The sequence below is a fragment of the Pelobates fuscus genome, chromosome 4, assembly GCF_036172605.1.
Source record: "Pelobates fuscus isolate aPelFus1 chromosome 4, aPelFus1.pri, whole genome shotgun sequence".
NCBI lineage: Eukaryota > Metazoa > Chordata > Amphibia > Anura > Pelobatidae > Pelobates > Pelobates fuscus.
The window spans coordinates 155,407,901-155,434,111 of record NC_086320.1 but is presented as its reverse complement, the minus strand read 5'-3'; the positions used below and the strand labels follow the sequence as shown (position 1 = coordinate 155,434,111).

The following is a 26,211-nucleotide window of genomic DNA, read 5'->3' as shown; positions in this document are numbered from 1 at the left end:
ACCCAGACCACTTCAGCTCAATGAAGTGGTCTGGGTGCCAGGTTCCCCTAGTTTTAACCCTGCAACTGTAAACATAGCTGTTTCAGAGAAACTGCTATGTTTACACTGCAGGGTTAATCCAGCCTCTGGTGGCTGTCTCCCTGACAGCCACTAGAGGCCGCTTCCGCGATTTACAAGGCGTAAATCACACTTATTTGACGCTGGACGTCCTCACGGAGTCCAGTGTCAAAAAATATTCCCACAGGAAAGCATTGAGTAATGCTTTCCTATGGGCGGGTTTGAATGTGATATACCAATTTATATATGGTTGACTGGGAGAAAAACCTTGTCACCTACTGCAGATTTATTGGTGATTTATTTATTTTTAAATTGGAAAGGTCCTATCAGCGTCAATGAGGATTCTTTAAAGCAATTGAATGATAATGATTGAGGAATCAAATTAACTAGCCACTATAGTAAAATTAATACTAACTTTTTAGACCTGGGAATTTACATTGAAGGAAGTACATAGGGGGGGGAGGGGGGGGAGGGGAGGGGGGGAGGAGGGCTATACAAGAGTGGGCTTTACACCCCATGGCTTAATAATATTCCTTAATGACGGTTATAAAGGATTAGAAGGAATTGTTCTGCTAATGCTGTTGTTAAGGCACAATCACATATTTTAATTGAAAGATTTAAACAAACAAAATACCTTGAGAAGATTATTTTAGAAGTCTATAAAGAGGTGAAAATATTATATATAGAAATACATTTTAAAAGAAAGGTAGAAATGTATCCACCAGTAAGATTCCGATAGTGTTTGATTTCAATGTAAATTTCAGAGAGCTGAAGAAAATTTGTAAATAAGCATCGGAAGTGGAGTTGGAATTGGAGGGATCAATAAGTTAAAAGTAAACATAGAAAGAAAGAGTTTAATTCTTTTATTACATGTTTTAGTAACAATTTTATTTATCATCTTATTCATCCATCCTGTCACGATACCTTACCTTTCTCCCAGGGACCCACGAGGTGTAGCTCCGGGTGCCGACTCCTCCAGGCGACTGCACGGAATGTCATACGGCGGCCGCTCCACGTACGCCCCCTCTTATGCTGCGACGTCATAGCGGCTATGCCACGAAAATGCTAAATATTTCACGCTCCCTGATGTTTTGGGGTGTGGATTTAAAGCATTAGACGGTCCACTATAAAAGGGCGCCTTATGCTTTTGTTCAGTGCCCTGGTTGTTCTCTCTAGTGCTAGCTTTATTCTGTCTGTGTATCTTGGTAGTTTGACTCGGCTTGTGTTTTTTGACTATTCTTCGTTCTGGTATCCTGACTCCGCTCCTTTTCTCGTTCATCCTGTTTTCTGGTTCCCTGACTCGGCTATTCCTTATCGTTATCCTGATATTTGGTTTCCCTTATACTTGGCTCCTGGGTAGGCCTCCATTTCCATTTCTCAGTGTCTCTGACCGGGACCAGGAGTTGCCCGTTTTCAGACGTTCCAGCTGCACCGGGACACTCCAAGAGCTTGTGCCATGGGCTTTCAGCATTTTACAAGCAGGGAAAAGAGAGTATATATTGCAGAATATCAAAATTCCTCAGGAGCCATAGTTACTTGCATCCTGCTGGCATGGCCGCCCGGCCCCGCCCCCACAAATATGTGTTTTTAAAGAGTGAAAAATAGAATTAGAGATAAGAATCCATAGCACTGTATTAGGCCAATCTTGGGACTGGATGAGGGTCTCTATCTTGGCCTCCTGTCCATCATTGTTACTCTCCCCAATTTTATTTGTCCTATCTCTTGTGCCTTTGTTACAGAGGGTTAGGAGAAATATAGATATTAGGGGCTATAATTTTAAAGGGACAGAACATAAAACAGTAGCCTATGCAGATGATATGCTGTTTTTTATTACGAAATCAAGAACTAAGCTGCCAAATCTAATTTCAGACTTTAAGAAGTATGAATTGCTATCCAATCTTAAGCTAAACACATCAAAATGTGAAGTATTAAATATTACAGTTCCATCACAAGAAAATAATAGTCTGACAACCCAATTTCCATTTAAATGGTGTAAAGACCAAATTAAGTACTTGAGTATCTGGTTAACCACAGACCCCTCTCAAGCATTTATTATAAATAATTTACGTTTATTAAACAACATACAAACAGATCTCCGTTAATGGAACATACAAAATATCTCTTGGATAGGGTGAATATTTTACCATGCATTTTATATTTATTTCAGACAATCCCGATTGAGTTACCACGTTCCTTTTTTCCCTCTCTAAGAGGAGCATCTATAACTTTTGTTTGGAGAGGAACATGTCCACGACTTAGACATTAAATTTTATGCCTTCTGAAATCAAAGGGGGGGGGGGGGGGGGGGGACTGGCACTTCCAAATTTTAAGCAAAATTATCAAGCGGCATATCTGTTGAGAATCCAAGAATGGCATGCCACGGACCTAACCTAAATGAGCCCTGGCTTGCTCTGGAAAATGCCTGTTGCCTGTTGCCATTAACTGCCCGTTGCCCGTTGTCATTAACTGCCTTAACAGCCCTATCTCTGCAACCTTGAGAGTATGGTTTCAGATTAAAAAATGTACATTAGTCGCACCTGTACTAGCCTTCTACTACCGCATACATATAACTCAGAATTAGCGGAAGGCATTCACAAAACGGAGTTGGCTTTTTTAGGGCCAGGTGAGGTAATACCGATCCAAAGGATGATGTTTTTTTGAGATTATGGGTATTGGAGGATTTGGTAATTAATCAAATGCCTACATCTATGTAGCGATATCGATATGCTCAGATTAAGCATTTTTATGAATCCACAAACAAAAAAACATATGTTGAGCAGAGGAACTACAAAAGTTTAAGACTTGTGTAGCAAAGGGAAATCAATCAGGCAGGGATATCAGTAACGTACCAATTACTTTTTACAAAAGATAATATTAGCGGTAAAGTATTTAAGAGGAGATGGGAGGACACCTTGGAGATATCATTCTCAGAGGAACAGTAGTTAAAGGTTTTGACACTGAATCATTATAGTACAGTATGCACCAAATTTCAAGAAACAAATTATAAGATACTCTCATTTTGGTATCATACAGCTACTAGTTTACATAAAACTTTTCCAACACAATCACCATTATGCTGTCGTTGCAATGAACTGCCTGGGACACACCTACATATTTGGTGGTCTTGTCGTGTTTTAACAGCCTTCTGGGAGGTTGTACGGGCAACTATGGAAAAAAATTGGGGGGGAAGCTCCACCATTCCAACCTGAGAATGTCCTCTTACACCACACAAGTCTATCAGTAACTCAATATAAAAAAATCAATTGTTAGATTTTTTTTTAAAATGCGGCTATGTACTATAAGACTAAGGTTTCTCCAACCAACGGAATTGGTTGGATAAAGTGAGCGAGATTGAAGCTGCTGAATCAAGGTTTGCAACAGCACATAATGATAGCAAAAAGCATGCTCAAAAATGGCACCTTTGGAATATATTTATCTCACACGGGTCGAATGCAGTTCTATTGATAAGAGGCTGGAGGGGTTTAAAAACTTTGGTCGGTATGGTGTTAGAATAAAATCAAAGATGCTTATTTAATAGGTAAGCTCACCACCCAAGTTAGAAACTTTCTCAACACCTTTAACAAGGTATGAAAGCCCTGGGAGGAGAGTCAGATGCCCTAGGCAGAGGGATTGTGCAGCATGTTTGTCCTGTGGAGGGATCTGCTATGGGAGACACCTTTACCAATTCCCTTCCTCATCTTCCCACATTGTGGGAGATTGTGAAATGGATACTAAAAGAATTGAGCAAATGTACTATTGTATTACCTTTATTATGGTCTTTCTTATGCAACCAAAATAAGGATTAAAAAAAAAAAAAAATCTAACTGTAGTTTACTTAATATAATACTCATATTTTTGCCATGCCATTAGTTACTCGCCGCCTCAAACATGCATACAGCATATTCTTTAAGGTTTAGACCGTGTCCATGGCATGTGTGTTTTTTTGTATCCAGTTATGTGCATTGGTGTAGATCTGTAAAGGACTAAGACTGTGATTTGACCCAGGTAAATTTTAGCCCAGACCAGCACACACCTGGGCATTGTGCCCTCTCCCTTTACCTTGTGAAGCAGTGTGGCCACAACATGAAGGGGTTATAACAGTTTTTGTTATGTGGGCCTCTGCTAATTTAGGTTTGGTGAATGAGTAAAGTCGTGCAAAAAACGCAGCACAAGCCTGTACGACCCACTCACATTTGACTGGTTAATCCTAATTTAGATGCTCCAGATAAACGCAGCTGGCCCTTGACCCAGAACCATTGTGGGCCACTGTGTATTCATACAGTTTATAACTACTAAAAGATTAGTGACACTTTTACAAACATTGTTACATGATGATAAAGTGTCCTGCTTGACTTTCAGTTATCTCCATGTTATTAAGATATATTTTCTAGTCAAATATGCTAGTATAAGTATATTTTACTTCATTTATAATTTCCTAATCCAGCTGGCTGAGCCACCTCATGGCTAATGTATCTAAGCACCCTATTATGTCTTTTTAAAAATATTTTTTCCTTCATTGTTTGACGTACATAGGCTGCCACAATAAACGTCATCAACAGTTATAAGTAAATTCGAATAAATATCTGTAGTAGAACATATTACATCTGTGTTTGTTTGTAACTTGGGATAACTGATAAAGTAAAGGTTTGCAAATATAAATGTGTTCACGGTTTCTAATCCCTTCTATTTTCTCAAACCTTTTCTGACGTTCTAACTCCACAATAACAAGTAAAGTTTTTTTTTAATGTATACATCAATTGAAACAAGACATGGACTGTGAACAAACATGTATCTTGTCCTTCTAGCAAAATAAAATAATATCACGCCTGATTAAAATAGCTTGTGCTGAGTCATCCCCAACAAAAACGATACAAATAACCGAAACAAATATTTATCTGAGGGCTTCTGTAAGTAACGTACGTAATAACATTTATATAATTTGATAGGTTTGTTTTGCATTTATTACCATTTTATGTAGTTCCAACATATTCCACATCAGTTTACAACTGTAGAAGGGGTTATCTGACAAAAAAAGTAATTGACAAACAACATATTGACAGAGACATTTGCCAGTCTGCGTTTTATGTTTACTCAATATTGTTTATCCCATTAGGCACATTAGAGTTTATTTATATATGTGTGTGTAAAGTCCCTTATATCAGGTTAAGCATAATCACTCTCCACGTGGGTCTGGTGAAAGTGATGCTAGTTAGTTGTGGGGTATGCTTCTGTTTGAAGTTCACACACTTCCCAGCAATAGTGTTGTGCATCTGCAAGTGTACTTAGAAACGTTCTCTTCTAGGAACCCCACCCCCCCCCCCCCCCAAAAAAAGAAAAAGTGACTTTGAGACAGGTTTTATAACTGGACAGTTGAAAGCCAACATATTGACCTGAACAGAATGCCGAAATCTAGACCATTCTGAGGCCCTTCCAAGAACACGTGACGAACTGAGCCTCATCACGTGTTCTTGGAAGGGCCTGCTGGCCAGCCTCTTACCAAACAGAAACACAGAAACTCCCGAACACCCCTGGACTTCCAGCATCGCCTGCGTTCGGTTCCACAACACTTAGAAAAGCGCTGTTCGGTGGAAACGTTCCCACGAACAAGGGGATCAAGCTCCAGGCTATTGACTATTTTCGGTAGTTTGTTTTTAAACTACAGAACTAGACCGAACGCAAGCCCTGATTCTCTGGAACTGTTTTGGGCATGGGACCATGTGGGCGGGCGGTCAAAATTCAGACTTCCAGGAAGTTCCTGAACCTCTGAACTCATCTGGGTGATTTTTGGATATGTTGGTCACCTGGATCAGGGCTATTCTTGGAGTGTGCTGTGTGAGTAGTGATGGCGTGATAAGGGCTAATCGCCTATATATGCACATCAACTATCACAGTGTTCAGCAGTATCCAAAGACTGGCTTATTGGAACAGGTAGCTGCATTAAAAATAATTTTTTTAATAGGGCTCTAAGCTCTCCCTTTCCTTTCTCATCAGGGCTACCTATCACTATGTGCAGGCAACCAACCTCCTAAGTATGGTTCTGCACATAGAGTCACTCTAACTTTTCTTTTCCTCACTTTTGTACCTCCCCACTGGTCACTAGCTCTCTGTCCAGATATTCTCTGACATTGCTAATTTTGGGACATTAATTTTGATTGTCTGTTGCACGCTATCCAGAGGTTACAACTGTTTAGTGGACTAGGACATGCACCATTATTAAAGGTGCACTACCCACTAATTACAGATACCATAATAATAATAATAATAAAATTAATTTTTAATGCAGCTACCTGTTCCAATAAGCCAGTCTTTGGATACTGCTGAACACTGTGATAGTTGATGTGCATATATAGGCGATTAGCCCTTATCACGCCATCACTACTCACACAGCACACTCCAAGAATCAGGCATTTGCTTAGTGACCAGTTTCCCAGTGACCGACCTCACAATCTCAGAGCGACTAGACTTGATCATATACAGTTAATTAAAGTCTCTAGTCAGCCGCTAAGGAGGAGCCTAATGAGTTCGCATTTATCACTGGGATATTGGGAGGTAAGCCATTAAGGCTAAGATTTACACTTCACCAGTGTCTCTTTCACATTTCTAGCTAATCTCTATAGATATACAGTATATCGGTACATTGATATATTTATTTGCATTATCAAATCTACATTATACTCCAGTCTTTACTCAGTGAGGTTGGTTCTTCCAACTCTCTGAGCATATTCATTATATCCCTAATAGGGGTTATGCCCCAGGACACTACTGGAGTGTCCATCTAGGTGTACTTCCACCAGTAGGACAGATCCTAGCTCGCTAGGTCCCCCCTACATAGGTGGAACTTTTTCAGTTACTCTAGAAAAATAATCTAACTTGTTAAAGGAACACTATAGGGTCAGGAGCACAAGCATGTATTCCTGACTCTATAGTGTTAAAAACACTATCTAGCCTCCCTGCCACACTAAACGTAAATCGTACCTTTATTCCAGTCTATTGGTGCAGGTTCTGCCCCTGATATGCCTCCTTTGCTGACATCATCAGAAGTGATGATGTCGGCCAATCAAAATGCTTTCCCATAGGAAAGCATTGGATTGGCTGAGATTGTCAAGTCTGATGATCTCAGCCAAGCAGGCAGACCAGGCAGACCAAATGCCACCCTGGCCAATCAGCATATTCTCATAGAGATTCGTTGAATCAATGCATCTCTATGAGGAAAGGTCAGTGTCTCCATGCAGAGAGTAGAGACACTAAATGTCAGTGCTGAACACTTTGCAACACTGCCCCAGGAAGCAACTCTAGTAGCCATCCGAGGAGTGGCCACTGGAAGTATCCCTAGGCTTTAATATAAACACTGCCTTTTCTATGAAAATACAGTATTTACTGCAAAAAGCCTGCAGGGTCTGACTATACTCACCAGAGCAACTGCATTAAGCTATAGTTGTTCTGGTGGCTATAGTGTCCCTTTATCATTATCAGCTTTTTTGGACTAAACTTGCCATTCATTTGTTTATTTCCTAAATTTCCTAGTTTAATAAAACTCTTTTCAATACTGTGAAATTATAGAAACCATTTTTGTCCAACTAGAACATATGTTCTGCATCGCATTCCATTGTTGATTTTGCTTCTTACACATCTTTACTGAATAAATATTCAGGAAACCAATGTTTTACCAAGAAATTGGCAGGATGGAGACAAGAAAATATTATTTTCCAAATTTTGGAAGAGATGGCAGTGACTGTATTCATTTTGTAGAAAATGACAATGGTAATTTACATTTTTAAATGAGATAGAAGGAAATGTAGCAATAGATCGCTTTAAAATATTTTCATTTTAATTACATAATAGATAATTGCTCTTACTCAACTGTATTTTTTTTAAACAAATTTCAAACAAGTTTCTTGTATTTTTCTTCCCCATGTTTGCAAAACCTAGCACACTCTAACTTGGGTACTTACTTTATTGGGAGTTACTAGATGTGTAATCTGATAGTAAGGTCTTCATCATATCATTTTATGTGATTTCATGACATGCTAATAGCCATTTTATGTTGTTAAAAAAGTAATTTAGGTCAATATGAAAGACCTTTATGACTTTTATTGCTGTTAAAATGGTGTTCCAAAAAAAAAAAAAAAAAAAAAAAAAGGTAACTTTTGATAGAAAACCAGAACAGATGAATGAGGATGTAAAATGTGTTTTTGTGTGTGCATGGGCTCACCTGGGGTGTTATGCTGTCACATACTTAAAAGGCTTACTCACAGTAAAAAAAACCTGGGGCAGCAAACAGGAAATTATGGTGAAATCACATCTGCATTTATTATATTTATCTTGAGGTGTGGTGCCAAGTTTTGGAAGTAGTTTGTAACCTTACCTTTATTTCTTTATTGCTTTTCACAATAGTATATCTGTTTCAGAACATTTTAAAATAAGTAATTCTATTGCATGACAAAGAAAAACTCTTTGCATGTGCAACTCTAAATACAGGTGTAGCCATATTCTGTGCCTTATTCAGATCCCTTGAAATGTTTTTATTATTTTTTGTTTGTTAATTGCAAATGAAACATACCAAAAAGTATTACATACCTCCCAACACTGGGAGGTATGTAAACTGAAGTGGTGGGAGGACCTTAAAGGGGGCACGCATATGACTTTAATCATACCAGGCTTGACGCTAACTTACAGTACCATAAAGAAAGTGCTGCTGAAGAGCTCTCTGCATGCCTACTGCAGAGCACAAGCGTGTCTAATGATGTACGCACACTGTTTCGGTTGGGTGACACCAGGGAAATAAATCAGGACGGTTCGACAGGGCACCAAAATCGTGACTGTCCCACCAAAAACAGGACAGTTTGGAGTCCTGAAATATCAAATTCTTCTGCTTTAAGAATTTTAAAGTCAAAATGATGTTTTTCCAAGGAGATATCTAATAGAAGAATATATTAAACCCTTCTTGTTAATATTTAGCTGAGCCACCGTAGGCTGTAATACGAGCTTTAAATCTTTTGGGGGAATTGTCTATAAGCTTGGAACACTAGCTTGGAGTAATCTGTGCCCATTCTTCTTCCTGCCGAGTTTACTACGAGTAGTTCAGGTTGTTGGGGTGACTCAGATTCTCAGTAGGATCGAAATCAGGACTTTGAAATGGCTCCTAAACTAAAATCATAATTATCCTGCAGTGGCCTAGTCAAAATCGCTTTTGCCTTATGGTTGGGGTCATTGTCCTTTTTGAAAGGTACACTTTCTCCTAAGGTTCAACTTTTTAGCTGATGTTTAGCTGTATTGCTCCATCCATTCTTCCTTCAAGATTCCCAGGCCCTGCTGTCCCCGAATTTCCTTGATGCTTCCATCACTATACTTCACTGTAGGGATAGTGTTGAGGATGGACAGTATTTCATTTGCTCTAAACATTTTGTGGCCAGAAGTTTCTCTCTGACACATCTGTTTATAGCCTGAGCCAGTCAAAATGTTTTAACATGTATATTTTATATATTATAATATAAATACATTTGGGTATTTCCCTTGTACTCAGTAATTGTGTACCATCTCATCCAGATTACCCTTTCTTACACAATAACACTTTGTTTTCATATAAAAACAATTTCATTTGAATAAGTAAACTAGTTCCATTATTTGTTTGGCTTCTGTTACCTTAATACGTTAATTATAATTGTCATTATACTTTATTATGTGCCACCATTCTCTATGCATGCACGGTGCAATTAACAAATACCATCCAAACCATCCTTCTCACACTCAAGCTTTCTTACTTGGAAAAAATATTACCTTATTTATGAGTCCTTCTCTGATAGCCTTGGGCATTTCTCTACTCAAGTAGTCTTGCTTCTTGTGTGCACCAAAGAATTTCCCTAAAACTTAGTAACGTTTGCTGCATATGAAAATCATCTGGTTGTCTGACAATGTACCTGTCATCTCAACATAGTGGAGTTCCATGCTGACATCTCCTCCACATTCCAGGAATGACTAATGTACATATTGACTGACACCCCGTTCCCCCATGTCATAAACTTGCAATGTAGACTGTTGGGATATAGAAGAGCTGTTGACACCATGAGATTGCCATGTAGGTATTCTCAATCTAACGACAGATGAACATTAAGGATGTGGGCACTTGGTGAAGTGGTATTTGAAGCATCAGCGAGTAAATTTAACAATCTAGGTATTCACACTGAGACGTAGCCAAGAGGGAAAGCAGGGGTCTCATCCTCAAGTAAAAACCCAAAAGTGGTAATGCGTAGGTATTTAATAAGTAATTATGTTTTTGAATCATTTCCTGCCAAAGCTGGAACCATCAAAAACCATACCCAATTAATTTTGAGAAATGTGTGAGTGGTAGAATTAAAAAGACACCCTCTGCACCATAACTAATTAAGTAGCAATGGTGCCTGGAGTCCCCTGGAGCCATCTCACGGTTTAGTTTTAAACTGTTTCTGAATAGTTTAGCACTGAGTTATGGCAACTGACTATCCACAGGAATAGCCTCCATATTAGCCATATTTATTGTAACGTCATAATCAACAGAAGCCCTTTTCTTTCAATTAGCCAGGTCACAGCATTTTCATTTATGCGGATTACTAGGGAAGTTATTTTTCTAAATGGGCTCTGTCACCCTTAAAAAAAAAAAAAAAAAAAAATGATTTTCCCTCAACCTAGGGACGTTTCCCTATAGCCCTCCGACCTCCGTAGGCCCTATGTTGCCTTATGTATAAGAATTTTGAAAAACATTTTTTTTTACAAATAGACTTTGTTTAACCCCTTAAGGACAGCGGGCATGCTATGCTGTCCTTGGGGACCCAGCTCTAAACGCCGGCGGGTGGTATAGCACGTCCCCGCCTTCCTATGTACTTACGGGGATGTGCTATACCACCCGCTATACTTACCTTCTGCCGTTCTGGTCCTCATGGGCCATATGATCGCGAGGTCCTTGCGAGGGCCTCACAATCACATGGACGGAATAGCCGTCCATAGCAGTGCCAGCAGGGGAAGTGCCTGTAATGACAGGTAGTCCCCCTGCTGCCTGTAAAAAGTAAAATAAAAGTTAAAAACTATATATATATATATATATATATATACATGTAGAATATTGATTACATTTATAATTATATATATATATATATATATATATATATATAATATAAAATAAATATGTAAATACGTAAAAAAATTAAAATAAAAAAATTTGAATAATTAAAATATATATTTGTGTCATTTCGTTCTAACTGTATTTAGATGTTGTTATTATATATATATATATATATATATATATATATATATTTTATTGATATCAAAGTACACATAGAACAAAATAATATATATCTATATACATAATATACGTATATATCACTATATATATATATATATATATATATATATGTGTAAAAAATGATATATCTATGTATATACGTGTATATATTTATGTGTTATTTTTACATAATTAGGTCATTTTATTAATCACAATTTGCGGGACATGCCTGACAACCCAGGCCGAAAGTCCAGGAAATTTTATTTGCTAGCACTATATTTAACCCTGTAACTTTACCAGACACTATAAAACCTGTACATAGGGGGTACTGTTTTACTCTGAAGACTTCACTGAACACAAATATTAGTGTTGCAAAACAGTAAAATGTATTACTATATCGTCAGTGAAAATGAATTTTTTTTTGCATTTTTCACACACAAATGGCACTTACACTAACGATATAATTGTTGTGATACATTTTTCTGTTTTCAAACACTAATATTTGTGTTCAGCGAAGTCGCTAGAGTATAACAGTACCCCTCATGTACAAGTTTTATAGTGTTTTCAAAAGTTACAGAGTCAAATATAAGGCTTGTGTTTCAGTTTTTTCACATTTATATTCGCCAGATTGGTTACATTGCCTTTGAGACTGTATGGTAGCCCAGGAATGAGAATTACCCCCATGATGGTATACCATTTGCAATAGTAGACAACCCAAATGGGGTATGTCCAGTCTTTTTTAGAAGCCACTTAGTCACAAACACTGGACAAAATTGGCGTTCAAATTTGTTTTTTGCATTTTTCACACACAAATATTAACACTAACTTTGGCCAGTGTTTGTGACCAAGTGGCTACTAAAAAAGATGGGACATACCCCATTTGCAATACCTTGGGTTGTCTACTTTTGCAAATGGTATGCCATCATGGGCGTAATTCTGATTCCTGGGCTACCATACGGCCTCAAAGGCAATGTAACCAATTTCAATGTGAAAAAACTGAAACACAAGCCTTATATTTGAAAAAAGCGGAAAAATGTAACATGCTATATTTGACCCTGTAACTTCCCAAAACACAATAAAACCTGTACGTAGGTGGTACTGTTTTACACGTGAGACATCGCTGAATACAAATATATGTGTATTTTATCGCAGTAAAAGCAACCAGTATTGTGACATTCACAGTTAAAATGTCACGTACAACTAAAAAAATAACACAATTTCTTATTTTCTCCCATTTTTTATATTTTATTCATATTATATTATGTTTTATAGCTAAATATTTGATGTTAAATGAAAGCCCTGTTTCCACTGAATAAAATTATATATAACAAGTATGGGTGCACTTAATATGAAAAAGGTGAATTACGGTTGGACAGACATATAGTCAAATTCAAGGTTTTGTTTACATTTTGTTTTGATCACAACGTGTACATTTGGCTTAGTCCTTAACCCCTTAAGGACTGAGGATGGTTCAGGACCGTCATCGGCATTTTTGCGTTGCCGACCGATGACGGTCCTGAACCGTCCTAACTTTAAGATGTACTTACCCGATCGCCGTTGTTCCCCCGGCGGCGATCGGCGGTGCTCCCGTTGTGGGGAGACTGTCTGTCTGCAGCCCAGACAGTCTCCTCATGGTGAATTAGGACCCCTGGGGCCATGTGATCGCTCAACAGAGCGATCACATGGTCACAATAGGTGTCCATGTGTCTGCCTGCAGGGGGACTGTCTGTGCTGACAGGCAGTCTCCCTGCTAGTGTAAAAATCAAAGAGTTAATGTTAATAATAAAAAAAAATTATATATATGTGTGTATATATATGATATATAGACATATATTATATCTATATAATATATGTCTATATATCATATATATAATATCATACTATGTGTATTTTATATTAATATGTACATATATTAATATAAAAATACACTTATAATTAAATTACACACGTATATATATATATAATAATTATATATATTGTATATATATATATATATTATTATAAAATACAAATAATAAGTAAATTAAATAAAATATTTTTTTTTTAAATTAAAAAAAATTATATATCTATATGAAATTTTATTCTAACTGTATTTTGATATTAAAATATATACATTTATATCAAAATACACTTAGAATGAAATTGTATATATATCTATGTATATCTAAATAAATAAAAATAATACGAAATATACATTTGTTTATATACAAAATTACATAAATAATTATATAAATATACACGTATACTTCAAATATATAAATGTGCATATATATTTAAATTCTACGTGCGTATTTATGTAATATTTTTACATAATTAAATAATTGTATTAATTGCAATTTGAGGGTCCTGCCTGCCAACCCAGTCCGAAATTGCAGAGAATTTAATTTGCTAGCACTGTATTACTGTTTTACTCGGGAGACTTTGCTGAACACAAATATTAGTGATTCCAAACAGTAAAACCTATCACAGCGATGATATTGTCAGTGAAAGTGACTTTTTTCAAATTTTTCACACACAAACAGCACTTTTACTGATGATATAATTGTTGTGATACGTTTTCCTGTTTTGAAACACTAATATTTGTGTTCAGCAAAGTCTCCCGAGTTTAACAGTACCCCCATGTACAGATTTTATAGCGTTTTTGAAAGTTACAGGGTCAAATATATGGGTCAAATATTTTTACATTGAAAATGGCCAGGTTGATTACGTTGCCTTTGAGAGCGTATGGCAGCCCAGTAATGAGAATTACCCCCATGATGGCATACCATTTGCAAAAGAAGACAACCCAAGGTATTGCAAATGGGGTATGTCCAGTCTTTTTTAGTAGCCACTTAGTCACAAACACTGGCCAAAATTAGCGTTCAATTTAGAGTTTTACTTTTTCACACACAAACAAATATGAACGCTAACTTTGGCCAGTGTTTGCGACTAGGTGGCTACTAAAAAAGACTGGACATACCCCATATTGAATACCCTGGGTTGTCTACTTTAAAAAAAATATGTACATGTGGGGTGTTATTCAGAGAATTTTGACAGATAATAGTGTTACAATGTCACTATTGATAAATTTGAAAAAATTTATGTTTTGAAACCACAATATCCTACTTGTACCTATAGCCCTATAACTTGCAAAAAAAAGCTAAAAAGCATGTAAACACTGGATATTTTAAAACTCAGGACAAAATTTTGAATCTATTTAGCAGTTTTTTTTATTCGCTTTTGTAGATGAGTAAAAGATTTTTCAAGTAAAAGTAAAAAAAATGTATTTTTTTCATTTTTTTCATCATATTTTTTTATTTTTTTTTTAAATTAAATTACATGAGATTATATAAATAATGGTATGTAAAGAAAGCCTTTTTTGTCCTGAAAAAAAACAACATATAATTTGTATAGGAACAGTAAATGAGAGAGTGGAAAATTATTGCTAAACACAAACACCTCAAAAGTGTAAAAAGAGGCCTGGTCGCAAATGTACAACATCGCAAAAACAGTCCAGTCCTTAAGGGGTTAAGGGGTTAAAAAAAACAAAAACAAAACACTAAAATGGAAAAAAAAACGGGTTGACAGAGGAGGGGTTTGGGACATGCCTAAGGGTGGAGGTGGGGGAAGTAATATTTGCACATATTGCCAGACTTTGAGAATGTAATAAGAACTCCATCAGTTCAGTCCAGGTTATAAACAAATCTTGACAGCTTTGCTATTTTCACAAGTCAACAAGTCAACAAAGTGCTTTCTGTATAGATTCTGAACTAATTACCTGTGCAGAGCTAGGAAATAATTTGTGTACTCCTGTGTACTGCTGTCTAACATTCTGATAATCTTCGCTGTGTGTTGGAAAGACACATACATTACTAGTTCTGTTCTCTTGTAACAAACCAAAACAATGCAAACTGGCCATATTGTTATTTTAAATCTCTATCTCTTTGAAACATAGCCTTTTTATTTAGATATTCCCTTCTTCTCCCTAAGTCGAAAGGCTATTCCCTAAATCGAAAGGGTATGTCAGATGGGGAACTATTGCTCACTGTACATAGCTGTTTACCAGCAGTACCTCCCTGATGAAGCCTGTAACAGCCTGAAACAATAAATCTCAGACTAATGGAGAGGACCTGGTATTATTCTGTGAGTGGGTTCCATCTAATATGCTAATAGTATAGGTTTCCTCTATATAATGACATAAAGGATATCAAACTTGTCTGGTGCGTTCTAAAGGAGCAACTAGACATGCTCCATCACTGTAGTGGTTATGGTGCAAGGAATGTCCTGGTACCCCCCACCATGTAAATAGTTAAACCTTTTGCTACCTAGGGTCTGATGTTCCTTGCCCCTTTTCTTTTATTCACAGCCTGAAGCTCCTGCTAGGGGTTTTTGTTGGCTTTCCTAATCACAGTGCTTATTGTGATTGGATCATTATATAATGATATACATTTAATATGTATGATATTGTGAATAAATTCTTTTTTAAATCCAAAGCAAGGTCCAGGCACACAAGTCAAAATTTCAGTAGCTTTTAATAGAATAGATTGATAAGATCCAATAATTTTATTTTATTTTTTTATTTCATTTTTGTAATCCTGTATTTTAGAGGTCTTATTCTTGACCAGTGTATTTTAGAACAAATACATCCTCCTCTCAGCCTGTTATGGTGCCCGAGAGGAACACTGGTAATCCAATATTTATGATGATTACTTGTGGTGTGAAGGAAACCATTCATACTGACAACCTTCCAAATATCCAGTTTTTAAAATATATATATATATATATATATACCGTATATATATATATATATATATATATATATATATATATATATATATATACGGTATATATATATATATTTTTTTTTCCATAGTATTTTGTAAAGTCTACAAATTATTGCATGTGAATATTGTGTTTTGAAGTTACAGTAAATATGTTGGTGTATAAGAACAGTTTGAATTCACACAAAAATATAGAAAGAAACTGGCAAGCTTTAGTAGTATATGAAACCATACCAACAGATAATCTAAAATACATGTGAAAGTGCACAAAGAAATCCCTGTAACACATGGTATGTATGGTATAATAATACCAATCCCATTAGTGTAATTGCAGTATGCGTACGATTTACCCAGTAGCAAGCAATTAAATCAAGTGGGATCACACCCGGGAAACACACTATGCACCTTTACAATGTTCCTTGTGTGTCTCATGGGCTTAGCACATAGTATTTACTAGCACGCACCTATCCTCTTTCTGATTGGTTGCTTATTGTGTATGTTCTTTGTTTCCAAGGAGTTGATTCGGCATTGATTATCACAGTCATTGTTCCTTGTCTTTCATATATAACCTCCAGTGTGTCCCTCATATTACAAAGCCATCGTGACCTGTAGGTTGAAAGGTTTAAATGTGTGCTAGGTTTTAAATGTATTTAATGATTAAAAACACAAAAGCTAATTTGAAACTTTCATCTTTAAGAGGTCTATAAAATGAGTATCATTAAAGCAGCATTATCACCCCTCCCCATCCTGCGTAAAATACTCATACTCTCTGAATTTCTCTGAAATTCCAACCCAGTCAAAAGATGAGACAATAGAGACTACTTTGTCTCAGTATTTATCCTACGCCTGACATTTCTAGACACTGGACGAAGCTACTGCCGTCTAGAAGTGTCACTCTCCCAGACCTTACCAATGACAGCAGGATCCTCCATAGACCTCAATGCTGTACCCTCCATTGATTTTTGGCTCCACTGAAGTGCCAGGAGCAGAGGAGGACCAGCTGGGAGAAAATGGAGTAGCAGCCCCTATCCTGTCCACCGGACCACCAGTGGTGATGTCACCATCATAGAGACCATCTGGTTAAGGCAGCGCAGCTTTTTGCTGCCCATGCATACTAGTCTCACAATGCTTTCATATGGGAAAGCATTGGATTGGCTCAGATAATCAATCTCCATAATCTGAGCCAAGGAGACAGCTTCACTGTAGAAAATGGCATGGCAAGGGCTGCGAGGGAAATAAAACTCACCCTTCCAACTCTCATATAGCAGGAGGGACTTTAATACAGTAAAATATAAACCATAGCATTGCATGTTTGTATTTCTAATACTGTAATCTTACTCTAAATGTTGTGATATGAATATGGTATTTCTCTGTTCTGTTAATTTATGTAGTTTATCTTTATTTATTTTTTTAAATTTTTTTTGTGTAACTGGTCAACATAAAGCCTGATCTAGGCTGTTCAGTGTCTAACTCTTTAAGGAGTATTCTATAAACTCTGAATTGTTTTAAATTGAAATCCGAGTAGCAACATTAAGGCAAAAATACCTTATTTGAAATTAGCTTAAATTTGCTATTAGTTTAAACTTTTCCTTTTAGATTTTAATTTCAGCAGTTACAATTTTAGTGAATAAATCTGTGTGAGCCTATATGACCTTTATTCAACCCCAAACCTTTTTAATACAACAGCAAAGGAAGAAAAATGCATTTCAGCTCATTCTTTAAAGGGTACTTTAAGTACCATAAGATTACAGCTCATTGTGGATTTTGGGTGCTGTGCCAAGCCTTTGTTTAGTGGTTTGACAAACATTGGTGCCTTCCTAAAACCTGTTCTCTGTGCTCTGGCTTGTGTAATGTTTAATTTGTTGTAAATTTTCGATAGCTTTGCTCACCATCATGTTTGTCTCATGTTTAGTATACAGTACCTACAAGTTTCCATGTTTTTGTTTTCTTTCAGTTCATGTTCACAATGTGGCTGAGTTTAAAGCAATGATGGCTTCTTCCAGTAAGGTCTGCCATCATTCCATGATGACTGGAAATTTGACTACTGGAGAATTGGCTCTGGAGCCTTTAATTACATGCAAACTGTGTCTGTGTGAGCACTCTCTCGACATGATGACAACCCTTCAAGAATGCAGCTGCATTTTCTGCACCACGGTGAGAATTAAGCTTTAAGAGTGCTTATAAAATATCTGTGTTAGAATAGCACTTAAGAAATTCTTTCAAATGAATGTAAGGTAAAATAAAAATAAAAATAAAAAATACCTTTATTGAATTGTATTAGTAAATGTCTCTAAACACATCTAAACTGATAAAAAAGTGAAAAAATAATAATAGTGAAACAAGAAAACAAACGTGCTTGTGATATTACATGGGGAAGGTTCAATGCAGCCTATATAGTATATATATAGCTAACTATAAGTCAATAATAGTAAATATATATAACTGACTATAAGTCAATAGTGGTACCGTATATACTCGAGTATAAGCCGAGTTTTTCAGCACAACCCCAACTCGGCTTATACTCGAGTCAATTGTCTGTATTATGGCTATTTGCATTGCCATAATACAGACAGGGAGCTCTTACCTCTCCTGCAGCTCCTGTCAGCTCCCTCCTCCTCCGCGCTGGTCCGGTCAGCTCCCTCTGTCAGCTCCCAGTGTAAATCTCGCGAGAGCCGCGGGGTCATAGTGCGGCTCTCGCGAGACTTACAGTGTGAGCTGGCAGAGGGAGCTGACCGGACCGGCGCGGAGGAGGAGGGAGCTGACAGGAGCTGCAGGAGAGGTAAGTAACAGCTCTCGGCCAACCCCCCCCTCCTACACAGTCCATCCAGTGGACCACCAGGGAGTGAGAGCCCCCCTCCCTGCCATGTATCAAGCAGGGAGGGGGGACGAAAAAAAATTAAATAATAATAAAATAAAATAAAAAATAATAATAAAATAAAATAAAAAATAATAATAAAAAAATTATTAAAATAATAATAAAAAAATAATAATAAAATTGCCCACCCCCCACCAAGGCTCTGCAACACACACACACACACACACACACTGCACTCATACACACACACACTGCACTCATACACACACACTGCATTCATACACACACACTGCATTCATACACACACACACTGCATTCATACACACACTGCACTCATATACACACACCGCACTCATACACACACTGCACTCATACACACACACTCACACTGCATTCATACACACACACACTGCACTCATACACACACACACTGCATTCATACACACACTGCACTCCTACACACACGCTGCACTCATATACACACACTGCACTCATACACACACTGCATTCATACACACACTGCACTCATACACACACACTGCACTCATACACACACACTGCACTCATACACACACTGCATTCATACACACACTGCACTCATACACACACACTGCACTCATACACACACACACTGCATTCATACACACACACACTGATACACACACGCTGCACTCATACACACACTGCATTCATACACACACACTGCATTCATACACACACACACTGCTTTCATTATATGCACACACTGTAAATAAATATTCAATTAATATAATTTTTTTAGGATCTAATTTTATTTAGCTGCTGCATTTCCCACCCTAGTCTTATACGCGAGTCAATACGTTTTCCCAGTTTTTTTGGGTAAAATTAGGGGCCTTGGCTTATATTCGGGTCGGCTTATACTCGAGTATATACGGTGAATTAACCTATGCAGTTAGCATATTAGCCAAATGGTATCTGCTTAAGGACACAAAATCAAGACTTAATATCTGACAATGACCTGTAGTGAAGCTAGTTGATAAGAGACTCCAAATGCGTGATATGCACTCAGGATGCTATAACCTGTGTGTTATTAGTTTCTAATGAATTGATAGAGTAAAGTTCAGATGGTCTCTCCCTTCTTATAGTTCTAGAATGAAAATTTAACAGAAGGGATAGAGCCACTTGCTGTTTAAGTAAAGGTAATGCTATTTAGAGGGTAGGTAACTAGGGTGACTGTATAGATTCCTCAACAATACTGCATACAGTAAACCCAATATTATATATTATTGGGTTTACTGTATGCAGTATTGTTGAGGAATCTATCTAGTATTATCACACTAGATGTATTTTTACTCTGTCCTCATATATGTGAGTCACCCTAGTTACCTACCTATTTATTCTCAGATCAATTGAGAAGTGACAAATAGAGGAGGGGGAGGAGGGAGGAGCACTGAGATAAACACTAATTAACTAATTACATTTTTGTGCTGTTTTTGTTGCAATTATTTTTCTGAATAAATTGCATGGACGAAAATAGACTGAGTTGAGCAGCCACATGGACGAATTTCGAACTACCACAAGTCTACAAATTAATATGGTTTTCACAATTTATTGTAACACTGTTTAGATTAAACTTGCTTGTCATGTGGATTTGACTATAGAAGCATTTAACAACGAACTTACAATCACATTTAAAATGTCATGGAAAAAAGTAATAAATGTTTCCATGGAAATAAATAATACCTGTAAAGGTAACACCTTGTACGACTATTATACATAAAAACAAATAGCAGATACCTAATTTCTTCCAACTTGGAAAAACGAGTCACGTGAATATACAAATATTTACAGATCATAGAAGAAAATATGGGCTTTAGCCTTGCAACATTAGTGCTGAAATTAATTAAGCCTTCATTGTCAACAAAAACAACTGCTAACAAGTATGTTTTTGTTTGTTTGTTTTTTGGCAGTATTACATTTGGAGAACAATATCGGGGTCTATGGGATTCCATAGATGTCAATCTAGAGTTTAGGATTAACCATAAATGAACTTGCGCAAGTGTAGTGAGATGCCCTAGACCTCCATAATGCTATGGAATGCTATGGAAAAATGATAAGGAATGCTGTCAGAACCCAACTGGTATTTGTACATTTTTCTAAAAATGTTAATTAAAAAAAAAAAAAAAATTACTTTTTTTTTTTTTTTTTTTTACTGCTTTGGAATTTCAGTGACCATGTCAACGATATTCTTACAAAGTTTTTATAAGTTCTCCATAATTTTGTCTTTATGAAAACTCAAAAGTGACCGTTGAATAATAAGATGAGCCAGGCATGAAACAAGTAGGTGTTTCAATAGCCAAATCCCTGGGTGCACTTTGCTGGTTTTATCTCAAACCTCATCTGCCCTAATGCTGCAACCTCCCTCTATAAATCCACTCTTTCCTCTCAACTAGACATCGTGGCACCTCCTACATTAAAATGCAGTAATCTTCCCCAATTACAACCCTGGCTCACCAAACTGAACCGATACCTCCAAAAATGTTCCAGAACTGATGAACGCTGCTGCAGAAAGTCTCACTCTACGTCTAACTTCCTCCACTATAAATTTATGCTGCACTTCTACAATCTGGCTCTTTCTTCTGCAAAAGAAAATTACTTTAATACGCTCATAACCACACTCTCCCGCATACCCAAATGCCCATTTAATGCTTTTTACATTTTTTTTTTTTATAATTCTTTATCTTTGCAGTGCAATGATAACTTTACAGGCTTATAAAGACATGGTAACATAAATAGAAAATGAGAATACCGCTTTTCCAACTATGTCATACAGGATTGTCGCACTTTTTTATTTTATTTTTATAAAACATGCTTAATAAACAAGGTAAACTTCATGTCCTAGAGCATGAGGGTTATAAGAACAGATGCTAGTAGAGACAGTGGGATGACAAGGACAGAGATAAAATGCACAAGTTAAATACACATTTACAGGTTAGTTGCTTAATAAATGCTTACCGTAATATGTGTGCCATCCAAGGAGGCATTGTTATGATCTAATAGCGATCTGGTGTCTGACAGAGCAGTATGAGACAAATAAACATAAGCCTTTAAGACTATTTGAACCCAGTAACCCATTAGCTTGGGGTGAAAGAAAGAAGTATTAAAGCGGGAGCATTGCCATAGCTTGAAATCAATGTAGGGAGTGTCAACTCAACCTATGCCCTTCAAGGGCAGCTTACAGTCCCGCTGGAACCATATTAGCTTGTCCCTTCTCCACATAAGTTATTCCAGGATGTTGCCCCTTGCACCGATGAGGACCTCACCAGCAGCATGCAGTGCCCCAGCTGCGGTCCCTTAGGCCCGAGGACTTGTTGAATTCAGCCTTTCCTTTCAGGCGATATGGAGTCTTCCAGCGCTGTTGTGGAACTTTTGCTAAGGTTGCAACTGCCCTCTTCTTGATGGCTCAATTTGGTAGCCACTGAGGCAATCCGCTTGTCAGCTTTTGGTGTGCAGGAGGCTTCATTCTCTGTTGCAGCCTTTTCCAGAATTGTGCAAAGGTGCAGTGTAGCTTAATGATGATGGGATCTCCATTGTCATGGAGCCCCAAGGTGCACGTGGCATTGCATTGGGGATGCTCCTGGTCTTGTGACCCCGTCTCCAACTTTGCCGATATTCTCCAAATGAGCAGAGGAGCCTCCGAGGTGTGTGTTGGAATCACCCCCACCAGTCTGGGAGGTGAGAAGGGAGGGTAGCAGGAGGATTGTGGTGGCATGAACTGCTGTTGAGCGCTTCACCTGTGTCCATGCCTGGCAGGATGAGGTAAGTTTTCAACAAGTGCTGAACAAAGGCTCAGAGAGGCAAGAAACTCTAGAGAATTGGTGGCTAAGACATGAGCTCTTACAAACTACGTACAGTTGCCATAAAGGTCAAAGCCCCCCCTCCCCCCTCTATTTCATGCTTTAAACTCTCTTCTTCACCCTGTTGCTCCTCCTACCAACTTGACCGCCACAAACTTTGCAACTCACTTCACTGAGAAGATTTCTACAATCAGGGTAGAGATCTCTCCTCTCTCTCTATCCCCTACCAATTTTTCCCTCAACCCCACTCCTTCTGCTATTCTTTGCTCATTTGCACCCATTGCAGCAGAAGAGATTTCTGTTCTGCTCAGATCTTCCTGCCCCACCACCTGCTCCCTCGTATCTCATCCGTACTTTGACTCCTTTTCTTGCTCTGCCTCTCACTAAAATTTTCAATCTCTCCCTATCCTCTGGCATATTTCCTCTACTCTTTAAACATGCAAATGTAATCCTGATTATGAAAAAGCCCAACTTGACCCTAATTCCTCATCCAACTACCGCCCTATCTCACTACTGCCATTTGCCTCCAAGATCCTTGAGAGAGTTGTGTATGCGATATTGACAGCTTCCTTGAATCCAACTCTCTGCTTGACCCGCTTCTGGATTCCGCGCTCGTTACTCTGTTGTACCAGCTGTGACCAAAGTATCCACTGATCTTATCGCTGCAAAATCCCATAGCCACTACTCTATCCTAATTCTCCTTGGCCTTTCTTTTCTTTTGACAAACTCCCGTAATCTTGGTCTACAAGATCCTGCTCTTTCCTGGTGCTCTTCCTACCTCTCCCAGCACTCTTTCAGTGTTTCTTTCTCTGGCTTTGCCTCATCTCCTCAATCCCTCTCTGTTGGTGTTCACCAAAGGTCCGTCCTTGGTTCCCTATTGTTCTTGATCTATACTTGGTAAACTATTTGGCTTTCAGTATCATTTCTCTATGGATGACATGCAAATCTACCTGTTGTCATGAACGCACCCTACTTCAAGAGTGTGCGTGACGTAGTTGTGGTGGTGAAAGGGTTAACGTATTTGTCTGCTCTAGACTGGAAATAATGATAAAATCCCCCTTAACACCACCCACACTTAAGCATAATAATATATAAATAGGTTGCCTTGGTCCCCTAGGTAACTTAATGCTAAAAACCCACCAAATACAACTTAGCACAATACCTATGCAATTGCAAAACACTTGATAATTAGTTTCTTCAGGTAGCGTGATTCTTAGCCAGACAAAGGCAGATCTTAATAAAGGAATATTTATTATTATTTATTATTAAAATAGTCACAGTGCATACAACAAATAGATTATACATTATTTACACTAGCAACAGATAAAAACAAAAGGGATAAAATAACAGAAGCCCTAATCACAACCTAATCTATGGCAAGGAAGATTGTGATTCACTCAAAATTAGATTTTGGCCCCATTCAAGTACAATACACACTTCAGTATCATTAGATATATGCCCTGTGGATTACCGAACCTTGCCTAGAGGTGGCGATAAGGCATACCTATAGTAACTGTAAGGGACCACCCCCTTGTGTTCAAGACCAACATCAATCCAAATGGAAACATTTGGTTCTATCTCCTCTTATGTACTTGCCACAGAAATAATAATTGCATCTATGAATTTGTTACCATTTTTCTATTCCATATATATGTCACAATCCGTACTTGTGACCCAATATAGCGGACATCACAATCCCTTCCCCTATAGTTAAGTTACGCAAATCATGTTTAGGCTTGATTAGAAGTGTTATGATACAGCCTTAATATATTGTCCGTAGGTATTCTTTTTTCATAACTTGCAGCACTAAACTGCTCCACATAAATGCTAGGACTCCTCTTAGTGTACGCAGGGTTTGGTTACTATGTAATATTCTATCCATCCAGTCTTCTGGCAATACTCTCATTAGTAATTACTCTATAGAGGATATAAGCCATATCTTGTGAGACCTCAAGGAAGAGACAACACCAGCTTCTTTTTTGGCAACTCTTAGAACTCAGACTCACTCTGACTGTTTATTGTATCCAGCTCCAGCTTACAAAGATAACAGCATTCAGTAAAATAAACATTACACAAAACATTTACCAATGGCAATACAGAACAGATCACAGGGAAAGAACTACAAAGCAACAAAGTGATTCCTTACACTAGTTACCACCTTCCCCTGTGCCAACACACCATGACAACAAAAGGTTATCTTAATTGGACCCACTCTCCCTTCAGAGCAATCTCTGGTTACATCAACACAGCCCTTTGCTGTAGTAGATTGACTTGCTGGCTCCCACAGCAGGTGGTCACTGATTCTGTGGGTTAACTTAATTAACCCACAGAATACATTTCACACCTAACTATACTTTATAGTTTATAGAGCTGCTGGAACACAAGGCTACTGGCCATTAACATATCAAAGGAACCCCTGTCTAAGAGGGAATCTAGACATATGGCAAATTAGAGAGTTGGTTTATATTTAAACCAGACTTCCAGGCCACTTATGTGTGACTTCTCACACCTCACAGAGTAGCTCTGTTAGGGTCTCCGCTTCATACAATCAAATTAAAACCTTTTGGAATTGAAGATACCACCTCTACCAAGCAGGCAGTTCATCTATGCACTACACAAATTACAATAAATGACAATATACAACAATGAATTATGTACCTTTGCCGTGACATCTATCATCCCCTGATTTCTCACAACCCCTTCTGACTTGTGTCTCTTACTGCCTCTCTGCTGTTTCCAACTGGATGGCTGCTCATTTCCTTAAACTTTACCTGTCCAAAACAGAACTTCTGGTCTTCCATCCCTCAAGTGTTGCTACTCCCTTGTCTGTTTCCTTCCAAGCTGCCTAGATGTTCTCTTTGACTTCAACCTCTCTTTCACCCCTCAAGTCCAGTCAATTGACAAATCCTGCAGCTTCAACTCAAAAACATAGTGTGCATCCTCCCCTATTTAACGCGTGATGTGGCTAAGATGCTTGTAGATGCCGCTGTCCTCTCTCGCCTTCACTACGTCAATCCGCTTCTCAGTGGTCTTATGTGTTCCCAACTTGCCCTGTTTTTGTCTATATTGAATACTGTGGTGATTCTCCTCTTCCTGTCTACCCGCACCTCCCACGCCTCCCCCTCTGTCAGTCCCTACATTGGCTTCCCGTAATAGATAGGGCTCAATTTAAGATCCTGCTATTTGCTTACAAATCTCAGTGATACGCCGACCTACCTATCCTCAATAATACACACATATGTTCCATCTAGGCCTGTACGCTATGCCAAAGACCTACTTCTAACCTCTATTCATACTCCTACCTATCTATCCTCACTAATACACAAATATGTTCCATCTAGGCCTGTACGCTCTGACGAAGACCTACTTCTAACCTCTATTCATTCTCCTACCTCTGATGTTCACCTTAAAGACTTCTCTAGGGCTGCACCATTCCTAGAAAACACCCTTCCCCTCTCTATCAGTTTCCATTCCTTCAAAAAAATATTT

The 26,211-nt window shown here is 37.9% G+C and overlaps 1 protein-coding gene across 1 annotated transcript in view; it reads left to right on the top strand.

Moving 5' to 3' along the window:
- The window catches only part of RNF144B (ring finger protein 144B), a 72,767-nt gene that overhangs the window by 4,639 nt on the left and 41,917 nt on the right, over window positions 1-26,211 (top strand). Inside the window, exon 2 of the mRNA XM_063451689.1 lies at window positions 18,026-18,225. Within this exon, the coding sequence (XP_063307759.1) occupies window positions 18,058-18,225 (168 nt within the window). The 5' untranslated portion in view covers window positions 18,026-18,057. The remainder of the gene's footprint in view (window positions 1-18,025; window positions 18,226-26,211) is intronic.